Consider the following 13,527-nt stretch of genomic DNA (forward strand, 5'->3'; position numbering starts at 1 on the left):
ATTATAAAAGGGCAGTTTTGGTAAATAGAAAGCTATTTATTTGTATGTCACAATCAAGAATCACTTTTTTCTTTCACGTGACCATAAATGAAGGTATGGTTTTGCTTCTGTCGAAAGTACTATCACTTCATGTGACTCTTGTCTCTTGGTCTGTGCCTGTGCTGTGCCTGTGCAGGAAAAAGTTTCTTAAAACTTCACAACCATTAAATACCAAATTCCTTATATCCATTCCACGATCTTCTCTACCATCTTTAAATTTTCTTTCCGATGAATGATTGAGGACTTTGTTTTTTCTCACTGCATTGATGTATTTCCTCCAGATACGAGTGAAATGCATCTATGTTTATGTGCGCGCCTCCTTATCTTTAAAACTGTTTTTTTTTTAAACACAGATAACGATTTCAAAACTCGTTTTAATCTGAGTCAGTTGGTTGGTTTCAAACCACTTCTAACCCCCCCCCCCCCCCACCCCGGCGTCTTGTCTCATTTATAATAAAAGTATTAAAGAAACAATTGATGCCTTTTTGGAGACATTTATAAGAAACTCATTATGGTGGAGGCTGCTAATATCGCATTGAGACAGTAAAAATTGTGAACTCCACAGTTCGAGGGACCATGGACCATTAAGAAAGAAGTTTACTAGAACTTAGAGACTATTTAGAAAGAAACCCTTCTACAAGTGTCTTTTAAGTAATTTTCCCTTCTTGTTTAAAATAAAGTTCCCTTTAATGTCTAATAATAATAATATATAAATAAAAAAAGATGTACGTGAAATCAAACAGTAAAATCATTAGGTTTCATGCTTACTCACTGTCGTGGATGAGGATTGAAAGTAGAGCATTGATTTTGTAACCCAATCTGATAGGGTGACTCAAAAAACTCATCGACGTGGCATGGACAAAGAATTGTAGATTGTTTCCCTCGAGATATACAATCGAATTGATCGACTTGCCATCTGTAATTGTGTGTGTTAAGTGAAAGAATCTACAATTCTTTGCATACACTAGGTAGTACAGTGCATTTATTTCGAGTACAAAGGTGACGAGGGATGTTAACCTAGCCATCCAACCCCGTAAAACAAGGGTGGGTGGACCAGATCAGCCATAGGTTTGAATCTTACCACCTTGATTGTGGGTCATCTTATGGTTATTGGATGATGTGAATAACAAAACATAAATTTTTGAAAATAAATTCATTATCTCATTATTCGTTATTTTTGAATATTTTTTCGTTGCATTCACTTACAATAAGAAAGAACTACTAGCATTTGGTGAAGCATCTGCATTTTGGTACATTCTTCTTCCTTTTCTTGATTTTTCATTTCATCATATTCTTAGGTTCTTTGTGCATGACACGTCAATAATTTTGAGTCACATTGTCCGATTGAATTACAAAATCATTAGTATCGAAAGTAGGGATCTTTTACATAAGTTTTTATGACCATCTCTAGGAGTATATTCCTACAAACTTCGTCAGAAGATGTGATAAGGGCACAGAACCATAGATTTTTTTTTCGGGATACTCAACGAAAATATCTATCTGCCTGGTCACCGCGTGCGTTTTAGCGCGTCCGGTTATTACTAGTCATTGATATATTATCGAAGCGTGATTTTCGGACTGTATAATGAGGTTTTGGTCGTTGCGTATGTCATGTCATGTTGCGAGGTGTAGACGCATTGGTGTCCTTTTGGGACAAAAGCTTGTGCCCTCTTTCCGATTATATGTAGAAAAATGTATATTATATATATATATATATATATAAGACACAGACAATAAATTCTTTTCTTTTTCTTTTTCTTTTTCTTTTTGTTCTTTCTCTGCGTCGACGCCGCAATTGTTGGACTCTAGATGCCTTAAATCGCGTTGTTGGTTTATTTATTGTTTTTCTTTGTTAATTCAACTCTTAGACCAAAACGATACTCTTCCAGATGTTACTGCAACATTTTTATTTAGAGAATTAATATTACCACACTAAATTTTTACTAACGCCACGCGAACTGTGTCCAATTCTTTAACGATTTTTATTGGAATTGGTGTGGCAATAGTAACTCTCTTTATTTAGGGGGCCTTTATTTGAGAGCTTGCCCACACCTACTTTTGAGAACGCCAACTCAAGATATGTATTAATTCTTGGGATTTTTCCTAAACCTACATAAATATTAAAAGTGACGGACTCACAAGCTCGTAGGTTATAAAAATGATGAATGCATATTTTGGAAATTAAAATGAATAATGTATCGAACTCATAATTTTGTCATATTCAACGTACAAAAAGGAGATTCACCCGTAATTCTTTGGCCATTTACATATGAATTGGAGTTTCGTTACGAAAAGTTGCATGTCAATTTTTACTTATATTGAAGGGGGTGATTTTTTTTTCCCACGATACAACAACAGTTTGACATGTGGCACAAAAAGTTAAAGTAAATAGAGAGAATTTCTCTCCTACCCTCAATGATGTAAATATGTAGGCTTCGAAATAATTTTGGAGGTTTTATCTTATCTACGTACGTTTAAAAGTCACCAACGTTTAATTAGGGTGTGAATGGACATTATAAAAATATTTTTTAAATTTTATTTTTATTGACTTATAGTAACTTACAAATCCCAAGGATAAAAAAGAAAAGTTTATCTAAAGAACTAAGGTAAAGAGATTCAGTTGAGAGACAAGAAAGGTATTAGGCCCATTGTCCCTCTCATCTAAAGATGATTACCATTAATTGATCAATGGTGAGCTTAGAAAACTTTTTTTTAGGTTTTAAAAGTATAGAAAAGTATAGAAAAAATTTAGGAAAAATTAATTATAGTCTAATTTTAATAAATAAAGAAATTGAGTTAATGAACAAGCTAAAAATGAAATTGAATGTTTGTTGCAAATTTTGTTTGCTTGGAATTTTAATGAGAATTCACTTAGAATTCCACCGTTTTGATCCTCAAAGTACTTTTAGAGGGTTATTTGTTCACTTGGGAGCAAGTTTTTTTTTTTTTAGTCTTTAGGAAGTATTCATGAGTTGAACACCATCATAATAAGACTAGGGAACTTTATGTTTGATTTGTGACTCTTGAGATTATTTTTGTGTTGATTTAGAGAGTTAGGTAGGGATCTAGAGGGATCACAATATTTTGACTCTTGACTTCTTTGGAAAATCAAAATGTGGAGTATGTGAGTGCAAATGCATGAGTGTTCCAAGTGAAACTTATTAATGATCTTATGAGGAGAAAATTACCTCTCCAAGGTGAGGGATTACTCTCTTTCTCATTTACCATTAGAAACTAACAAAAATTTACTCTAGGAATTTAAAAGTACTTGAAATAAATTGCAAGAAATTCAAAAGACTTTAAAATAAAATTCAAGAAATCTAAATGCTCTTGAAGAGCTTATTATGGACTTATTGAAGGAAGATTACTTCACCTAAGTGACCAATTACTTTCTTTCTTTTATGCCATTAAACTAGAAAGGAAAAAAAATAATTACATTATTGTTAGAATTAAAAGAAACTTAAAGTAAATGAAAGCAAAAAAGGGAAGTACATAGAAGTGGGGGATTTAGAGGATGAATTACATGAAAAACCCAGAAAATTACAACTGCCTCTCACATTGTTTTTTTTTTTCTTGGTTAAAGCTTTTTGGGAGCTTGGTAAAAGATTTGGGCGAAGTTTTGATAGGCTAGAGGGCTTTGAGGAAAGACTTGAACAAAATTTTAGATCACTTGAATAACTTTTTTTTACTTTGAATGAGTCTCCTATTTATAAGATTTCGAAAAATCTTTGGGGGTAGACTTGTCCTAAATCGTAACACTCTCAATATTCTCATTAAAATATCAATGAAAGATACCTAATACCCCTCATTACCTAGGTCTTGATGGTCTTTAACACACCTATAGATCTAACCAATCAAGCTGATCAAGGGATAGGTTAGTAAAAGTTCATTAGTTTCTAGAGAATTTTCAAGGAGGGTCAAAAGGTTTAAAAACTTTGACTTTAGGTCAAACAAAAAGGAATTAGACTAGATATAGCATGTAAATATGAATTTAGATTTTGGACATTAATGTCATTTAGCTTGGTTAGGTCTTCAACAAATTAGGGATAATCTAATATTTGTGCACACATTCTAAAGGATTCTATAGATTGGGCAAAATTGTTAAAACTCATAAAATTTGATTAAATTACATTAAATAGCTTGCCTAAGAGATCTATATTGCCTAGGCTTTTGATTATGCTTAAAGTATTTTGTATCTTGTGAATTATTTATACTAATATCAAGCAATTTGTATAACTTTATTTTAGTATATCAATAACAAAATTTCTAAAGTTGTATTCTGTTTCTTTAAATATGACACAACTACACTACAATATGTTGTAGTTCTCTTCCAAAAATCAAAATAAATAGATGATAATGAAGCCATGCTTAGTATACACATTGAATTGAATTTATGGATATATGATCTACCCAAGTTGGAATCAGAAAAACATACTTGATGATTTGCTGAGATCTGGCGCGAGAGAGAGCGAGATTAGGCAAAAGAAAGCAAGATCTGACGAGATCTGGTGTGAGAGATTTGGCGAGCGAAATCTGGCGAAAGTGATGATAGAGATTTTGTAAGAGAGAGACGACAGAGATTACAGATCTGGTGTGAGAGAGAGACGGGAGAGTTGCAGCTTCAAACGGTGCTCAGTCGAGAGAGAGAGAGAAAGAGATAAAGATGAGAGAGACGAGAGAGATGCAGTTTCAGTCGAGAAAGAGATGAGAGATATGCGAGAGTTTCACAGTTGAGATTTGTTTCAGTCGAGAGAGAGAGAGACGAGATTTATGTCGTTTAGGTTGAAATAGAAGACAGGACAGACACGGTAATTCATATATTTGTGAAAGATATTGAATGTCCACGAAAAATATAAATGGTGTTTAGCGCAAAAAGCAATAAGCATTCAACATCTTTTTTGTGCTGAATTTTTTCTATAAACAAACGCTCTAATTTTAAGAAAGTGCTTAAAATAATTTTTTTCAGCATTAAGTGCTGAAAAATAGCACAAACAAACACCCCCTAAGAGTCCTTGTTAGAAGAATTAGGAAATTATTTGAAGACTAATGTGGGGAGATTATTAGAAGGATAGAAAGATTTAAAAAAAAAAAAAATCTTGAGGGAAAAGTCATTAAGTAGAAGGATTAAAGAGTCATTTCCCTAAAGAAAATTCGAGCACACATTGACTTGTAATTGCCCAACAAAATTGGTCTTAGGTGAGCTAAGGCCTGAACAAAATTATGTTTAGCTGAAAATGACCCCCATGCTAAGCAAAATATTCTTTTGACTGTGGGTCACCTTCATCTTGTGCAAAATATAATGGTGAGTTTCGACCAAGCCAAAAAATAGCCTAGCCAAGGGAACTCAAATAATGGGCTCTAAACTCTTTTTAAGAAATACCTTAAGTCAAGCTTATTCTCGAAAGGTTTTTAGTGCTCTCAGGCTCGACCTATGCAAAATGGGGTGCTTACAAATGAAAAAACAAAAAAAAATTTGATTGCACCACCTTGTGACATTGAAAAACATGATTCAATGCCAAGGAATTGTAAGTGACGAAATATATGAACTTAAAAAAAAAAAAAAGATTATGTTTCCACGGTTGAATTTTAATTTTAAATTTGGGTGCTTGATAGCTATCCATTTTCAACACCTTGTATTGTATTAAGCTCAAATTTTTATTTTTGAATTTGAGTTTTTTCATAAAATCTAAAAGATTGTGGTGTTTGATTGCTAATATGATAATCCATGTAAGTCTAACGACCCTTTTTAAGATATGAAATCTTAAAAATTAAAAAGGATAATGTGAAATTTAAAATATTAAAATTAGATTGTTAAGGAATAACATTAAATGGAAATACTTTTGACTTTCTTAAAACATTATATTGAAAAGATTTTAAAAAAAATGGAAATGGTGTATTTTCAGTTTATTTGACTAAAATCTGCATAATTCAATTGACTTGGACGGTCGAACCGGTTGGACCATAGGTTCATGATTTTAAAACATGAGTGCATCATCCTCATTGCTGTCTGTCGTTACAGAACTTTCAAGTATCAGGGCTTATGTTAAACCATTCTTTGTTGTGTTGTATTTAAACATCTCGACGTTCGAGGAAAGCTTCTTTTAACTTTTATTGAGTGCATATAAGATTAAGACAGACGTCTTTATAAAAAAAAAAAAAAAAAAAATTATTCTAAAAAAGGAGTTTGAACGCGTTTGGCAATCAGCAATTCAGCAAAGGAGGCCAAGACAGACAAAGTCCTCTGGAACACGCATATTTGGCTGTGTCCAGCACACCACCTCCTTAACAGCATAACAGCCCATCTCTCTCTCTCTCTCTCCCCAGTCTCCACCTCATCAGACATCTCCTCTGTTTTCTTCTCCAATCTCCTCTAATTTCTTCTCCTCCAAGGTAAAGAAACAGCCCACACTGAACAAAGCCTCCTCTTCTTCTCTTTACCAAATATACATATATATATATATTTTAATTATATAGAAGCTCTTTTGTAACTCAAAACAACAGCTTTTCTGTTTCAATAAAACAGAGAACAAAGCTTAATATACACTCAAAAGAGAGAAGATGGTGCATCATCACCGTTCTATTCAGTTGAAAAAGGATGAAGAATCCCAAACCCTTGTTTTGGATTTTGGAAACACTGCTTATTACAAGAGAACAAGACCCAAACTTCTCCCTCTCATCTTCCTCTTCTCCCTTGTCTGTTGCAGTCTACTCTTTTCTCCTCGCCTCTTTAGCCGATGTAAGGTTCTTTCTTTCTTTTTATCGTTCTCGTTCTCTCTTGGGTTCTCTTTCTAATCCTTCAGTTTTTCTCTTTGCAGATTCCTTTGGAGTTGAAAACCATGGTTGGGTTTTTCATACAGAAGCAGTTGCTCCCATCTGTTCTTCAATGTCTTATGGTTTGTGAAATTTTTTTTTTCCGTCTCTTATCAATCAAAGTTTTAGATTTTGAAGGGTTGTTATTTAAATTAAAATATAAAATATAAATTGCAGGGAGTATTTGCTGTGACAGAAACAGTATTCGTTCTGATATCTGTTTCATGCGAGGCGATATTAGGACTCACTCTGCTTCATCTTCAATCCTTCTCTATTCTTCTTCTTCTTCTTCTTCTTCTAATAACAGCAGCAGCACCAATCAAAATCCTTCAGAGGAAGAAGAATTCCAACATGAAAATATAAAACCATACACCCGGAAATGGGAATCCAGTATTATGGATACCATTGATGAACTACACCTTGTTGTCAAGAGTAAAAAAGCAGCTTCTTCTTCTTCTGGAAATAGTAGCCATATTTGCGAGGTCCGTCACTCTGTTCCAGCTGTCGTCTTCTCCAACGGAGGATACACAGGCAATGTTTACCATGAATTCAATGATGGGATTCTCCCTCTCTACATTACTTCTCAACACTTTAAGAAGCAAGTTGTGTTTGTTGTACTCGAGTATCATCAATGGTGGATTACCAAGTATGGTGACATCCTCTCCCGTCTCTCTGATTATCCACCAATTGATTTCAACCAAGATAAAAGAACCCATTGCTTCCCTGAGGTGGTTGTTGGCCTACGAATTCACGATGAGCTCACTGTGGATTCTTCCTTAATGCATGGGAACAAGACTATTAGAGATTTCCGAAAGCTTCTTGACAAAGCATATTGGCCCAGAATAAGTGGATTAATTCGAGATGAGGAAGCACTGGAGAAATTGGTTTCACCTCCATCACCATCATCATCCCCATCTTTCCAAGAAGAAGAAGAAGAAGAAATGAGAGAGGAAAAATTGAAAAAGAAGAAGAAGCCCAAACTGGTTATATTATCTCGAAATGGATCCAGAGCTATAATCAATGAGAATGCTATGGTGGAATTGGCTGAAGAAATTGGTTTTCAAGTTCAAGTGTTGAGACCAGATCGAACTACTGAGCTGGCCAAAACATATAGAGCTCTAAATTCTAGCGATGCCATGATTGGCGTCCATGGTGCTGCCATGACACATTTCCTCTTCATGAGACCCGGCACAGTCTTCATCCAGATTATCCCACTTGGTACCGATTGGGCTGCACAAACTTACTATGGGGATCCGTCATTGAAGCTCAGTCTAAAGTACATTGGCTATAAAATCCTTCCAAGAGAGAGCTCTTTGTATGCCCAGTATGATAAGGATGATCCTGTTCTCAGAGATCCTGACAGCGTAAACACCAAGGGGTGGGAATTTACTAAGAAGGTCTATCTAGACGGACAAAACGTGAAATTGGATCTTGGGCGATTCCGTAAAAGTTTGGCTCGTGCCTACAACTACTACGTATCAAAGAGGAACCAAAGTAATCCCCACCACCCACTTCGATATTGATCCATCTTCAAAACTTCTGTTGTTTCTGTGATAGTTCTTCATCCATTATTCATTCGTTTACTTCACTTTCATGGTTGTCACAAGAAGGTCATGTATGTAGAGGTTAGTGTTGTTTTTCTTCTTCTGTACATACATAAGTTGCAGAAATTAAGCATCTTTTTTGTATTAAACTTAGATTGTTACAAAGTGCAATTACTCAATTATTTTATTTATAAACAATTAAACATACATTGTCCCTTGTAAACAGAATCATTACTTTAATAAACTCTATGTTGATGTATCCTTATTGTACCTCATGTTGTTTTATCTGGGTCTGAAATTTTTTGTTATCTTAATCAAAGCTTGAAAAACAAACAATGTTCCACTGTGGTTGAAGATGCCAACTTACTTGTGGAAAGTGTTCCCACGTCTTAGGTTGGACCCTCTTAGAACCCAACTTCACGATTACCTTTCAAAAAAAAAAAAAAAATGTTTTGACTGTGGTCTTTGCTTGATCTTGTCAATCATATTAACTATTAAGAGTTGTTTAAACTTCTCATTCAAACACTTGTTGAACAAGGTTGAAAGGTCCCTTTAGCTCTTTATCTTGAATGCAAATTGCGTGTTTGAATGCAAAAATACCATTGTTTAAAAAGGATTATTATAATGCCTTAACTCTAGATACAATAAAAAAACCTACCAGTATAGATCTGTTGTTGCTATAATGCTGTTGTAACTGCTATTATATTTATAACCCATTTTTCTTTCAAAAATGAACATGAGAATTGCCACTACAAATGACAAGAATGAGTGGAGTTTTTGAATAGAGGAAGTGTTTGATAAAATGGATTCTGAAAGTTGAATTTTAAAAGCCAACAATTTCTTTCCGTGTTCTTGTTGCTCTCCTAATATAGTTATCATCATCTATTACAATGAAAACAACAGACAGGCCTCGATTTCTTTTTAACAGTACACAGTCGAAACTTTGAGCTCAAAATCAATCCACCCAATGAAATAAACAGCAAAGATTAGATACAGGTATAATAACTATGAACTCAAAACCAAACTCCTTGGTGCAAAAGAAATACATGTCACAGAAAGTAGTCCTAAAACACAATCCCCTGTTCTTGCTAGCATTTCAATTACAATGTAATCACTTTCTTTTTCTTTCCTTTTTTTTTTTTTTTTTTTTTGTTTCCTTAAATGAACTTTCTGAGTTTAACTCTACCTCCTAAATGGGACCAAGAACAAAGATCTTGATTTAAAATTTCATACCAACTGGATCAATATCAGAACGAAACATTGAATGTCTTGAGATTGTCTTTGAACATCTTGATTGAGACAGTCAAGATTCTTTCCCACAACCAAGACCTTGCCTTGAAACGAGATTTTAAACCTTGACAAAGATAACACATATGAAATATCCTAAACCAAGCTTGTCATTCATAATTTTTACCAATTGGTAAGAAATGAGATCTACATTTTCTTTGGAATTCCATTCAAATGAATGGAGATTTTAGGTTAAGTCTTCCATTTTAAATAAACGGAATGGTGGTGGTGGTGGTGGTATGACAGTTTGAATCTGATGCGAGGGCTTTGCATCATAGCTGGTGGAAACCAACACATTTGTGTTAACAACCTGTCAACCAAAAATATTCACGCAACGTATATCTGCTATAATACACCTTAAGAGAAAAGCTTAATATCATCCCCTATGGTACACTTTTGGTGGATCTATTCCTAATTAATCAGTTTGATCTGTGAGTTCTGTTCATAAGATTTAACCATTTTTTTATTTTTTAATCTCTAGTTGTTGGATTTGGGATGCTTTTGTTACTCATATAACATATCCATCAAGCTGATTTTAGAACTGCAGGCTTTTGGGTTTGTCATTGTACATGTCTGAGTTTGATCGATTTCCTCCCATAAAAATAATATGTGAAGCTAGTGGATGGATTCACAAATTTCCCACTTCGTTACTTTTGAAATCGGTGAATATGTTGCTTCAAAATCTGAAAAAGTAATGTATTTGCCATTTAACACTGAAGAGAATGCTACATTCTTTTTGAGGTGTGATGGTTGAAGTGGATATGAAGGTAAAAACATTCATGTAAGTGATTAAAAAAGACTCGTTTTCAGAAGAAAAGTCCAAACTTTTTTAGCTAAATGTCTAAAATAATGGTCTTTTAAGGTGATTATATTAGTCTATCAGAGTAGATTGGGATCATGGAGGGAATCTCTGTGATCTTTGAAGGAAACGTTGTATAAGAAAACTACCAAATGGAGCAAAGAGTGGGGAGAACCTTATAAATAGAAGACGATTCGTTAGTGTTAGAGATTCATTTTTTGTATTACTTTGATATGAATCCCTTTGCTATCAGTGATGTTAGGCATCAAACACTCTTTGACATGTATTATAATGGTGCTCTAAAATAGAGAAGATATGTCAAGCAAGGGCGGAGTCAGGATTTTGCTCATGGCTGTTAGATTGTTGACGTGACCGCAATGATCCTTTTCAGAATTTGAAAACTTAGATTTAAAATTTGGTGTAGGACGTGTTGGTCTTTTTTAGTCGCATGTGAAACAGATGTCTTACTATGAGAAAAAACAAATCACTCTGGAGTACCTCATATATTCACTACAACGTCAGTGGGTCCGCGTGTCGTGAAAACAATGTTGTGCTCTTCAAAATTTTGATGCCATTGACTCTTCAAAGTTTTTTTTTTTTTTTAATATTAAATTAAAGGGACAATGACCTCAAGACCTAGTTTTTAAAAATATATTTTAAAAAATTCCTTGTAAAAAAGTATGAATTTTTTAACACTCATTTTATCAAATATTAGTCTAAAAGTGATTTTTGAAACGAAAATGTCATAATTACTCTTTCAACGAATTTTAAGATTTAAAGAAACATATATATTTGAAGTAACTTGTGTTTTAAAATTAATGACATGCCTCTTGACTATGATCATCTCTTATATAACAATGAAAAAAAAAATATATCCAAATAAAAAAAATTTAAAATATCTTTATTTCCTATTCTCAAAATTAGTGATTTTTAACTCACATAGATGATGATGATGATAGAGATGAGTATGGTTATCATCATCATCCAACTAATTTGATCTATGTATATTTGATTTATTAAAAATAATAATTTTAAATAATTAAAACATTATTTTAAAATTTGACTTGAATGTTCATCTAATTGATTTGACTAAAATATTAGCAAGTCTACTTAAATGAGTTAAATAAAATTATATTGAATTTATAAATAGATTTTAATAAATAAAAATATTTATTTTTTATTTTTATAAAATATTAATAATAGATAAATTGGTCACATTTTTTATTTGACTTGATATATTTATAGATTAAATCACTTTATAAAATTGTTAAAAGGGTATTTCAGGTATTTTTTTCTTAAAAAATCCTTAATAAGTGGATATTTATTAAGTGGGACTTAAATGGTCCGTATTCTTTTCTAGGGGACTAATCGATATATGTTTTTAATAAAAAGTCCCTCACAGTCATTGTCCTTAAATTAAATAAAAAACCTGGAATTAATTTTTCTTATCGGGAAGAGTTATCGTCCAACTTAGCAAACAATTACCCAAAATCCAAACTGTAGATGATCTTCTCGATTCAAATCGAAGGAAGTTACTTGTTTTTCCATTAGAATGGTCTATCTAGATGCGATGCACCATATCTTTTCTTTCCCTTCAAAATAGGAAAATATATAGTTAGTGTAGCTAGACAAAGTTAAGTAAGACTTCAAATCTTAGTAAGGGTTGTGATCTTTCATCTTGGCATTCAAAAACATGATCCAAATCCCATAGGCTTGTAGAGGACCAAATTTTAACAACTTTGATTTTTTTCTTCTTTCAAAAAGTCATTATTTTTCATCGTTGTATTGTAGCTGTCCATTTTCAACACCTTAGATCAAACTCAATTTATATATATGGGGAATGCTAACGGCAAAGACCTTATGTGGACGTTAACGCCAACACTCTTTTTTTTCAATAATACTCTTTCTTATTTTGTCTTTTAGTGAAAAATACAATGGCATGTTAGTCTTTTACACAATAAATGCATTTATCATGTTGGCATTGATTATCAAAACATTTATTACAAATATATATATATATATATATATAATATATATATATATATATATATATATATATATATAATATATATATATATATTTAATTCAAAATACTTAAGTACTCATGGTATTTATTATGTAAAAGACTAATATACCATTGTATTTTTCACTAAAAAATAAAACAAAAAAAGATATAATTGAAAAAAAAAAAAAAAGTGTTAGGCAATGCTAACGTTCTCATGAGGTTTTGAACGTTAACATTCTCCTATATATATTATAAATCTGAGTTTTTCAATGAAATCCGAAAAACTGTTGTGTTGTATTGCCAATGTGGTAATCCATGTCAACCAAAAGACCCTTAATAAGATTTGAAATCTTACTTAGTAATGAAAGTATTTTTCAAAAAATGAAATCATTTTCTTACAAACATAGGAAGATTTTAAGTCTTACTCAAGGTAGTTTTGCTCAAATGGATTATCACATCACAAATCCAACACCATAACCCTTTAAGTTTCATAGAAAAATTCAAATCTAAGAAAAAAAAATTCAAATTTTCTTTTTTCTTTTGAACTAAGTTCAAGGTTTTGAAAATGAACAGTTATTGAGCCTTCCACAACTCTCAAACTTAAAAATGAAATACTACAGTGAAAAATATATATTTGAAAGTATTCTTTTCAAAATTCATAGAATTTCGTCCTCTGCGATCCTGAAGCACCATATCAGATCAATTTTTTTTCTTATGCATGAGGTGAGCCCATAGACCCTTAGCAGTAAGGATGAAATCCTTGCTAACTTGGTAAGGCTGAGGGGATTCTTCCAAATATATATATATATATATATATATATATATATATATATTGGGGGCGTTCAATGGCAAATTTTTTGGCAAAACATTTTTCAAAACATGAGTTAGAGGTTTTGGAATGGGCTGATTTTTGGTGAGGATGATCTCTACGGTGAGATCATAATCACCAAAAATCAGCCCATTCCAAAACTTCTAACCCCATCAAAAACAGTTTACAAAAAATGGACGGTCCACGATTTTTTAGCTTGTAAACATGGGTTAGA

The 13,527-nt window shown here is 32.7% G+C and overlaps 1 protein-coding gene across 2 annotated transcripts; it reads left to right on the forward strand.

Moving 5' to 3' along the window:
• Positions 1-6,246: 6,246 nt before the first annotated feature.
• LOC147385202 (xylan glycosyltransferase MUCI21-like) lies at positions 6,247-8,663 on the forward strand. 2 transcript variants are annotated; one of them, XM_086423776.1, is made up of 4 exons: positions 6,247-6,429; positions 6,541-6,775; positions 6,855-6,932; positions 7,027-8,663. In XM_086423776.1, exons 2-4 carry the CDS (start codon positions 6,598-6,600, stop codon positions 8,370-8,372), a joined length of 1,602 nt encoding a protein of 533 aa, XP_086279902.1. In that variant the 5' UTR covers positions 6,247-6,429; positions 6,541-6,597; the 3' UTR covers positions 8,373-8,663. The 2 variants fall into 2 exon arrangements, with proteins under 2 accessions (XP_086279902.1, XP_086279901.1); XM_086423775.1 differs by having other exon boundaries at positions 6,563-6,775.
• Positions 8,664-13,527: the final 4,864 nt, after the last annotated feature.

The sequence above is a fragment of the Akebia trifoliata genome, chromosome 14 (assembly GCF_017979445.1).
Source record: "Akebia trifoliata isolate Shusen 1 chromosome 14, ASM1797944v1, whole genome shotgun sequence".
Taxonomy (NCBI): Eukaryota; Viridiplantae; Streptophyta; class Magnoliopsida; order Ranunculales; family Lardizabalaceae; genus Akebia; species Akebia trifoliata.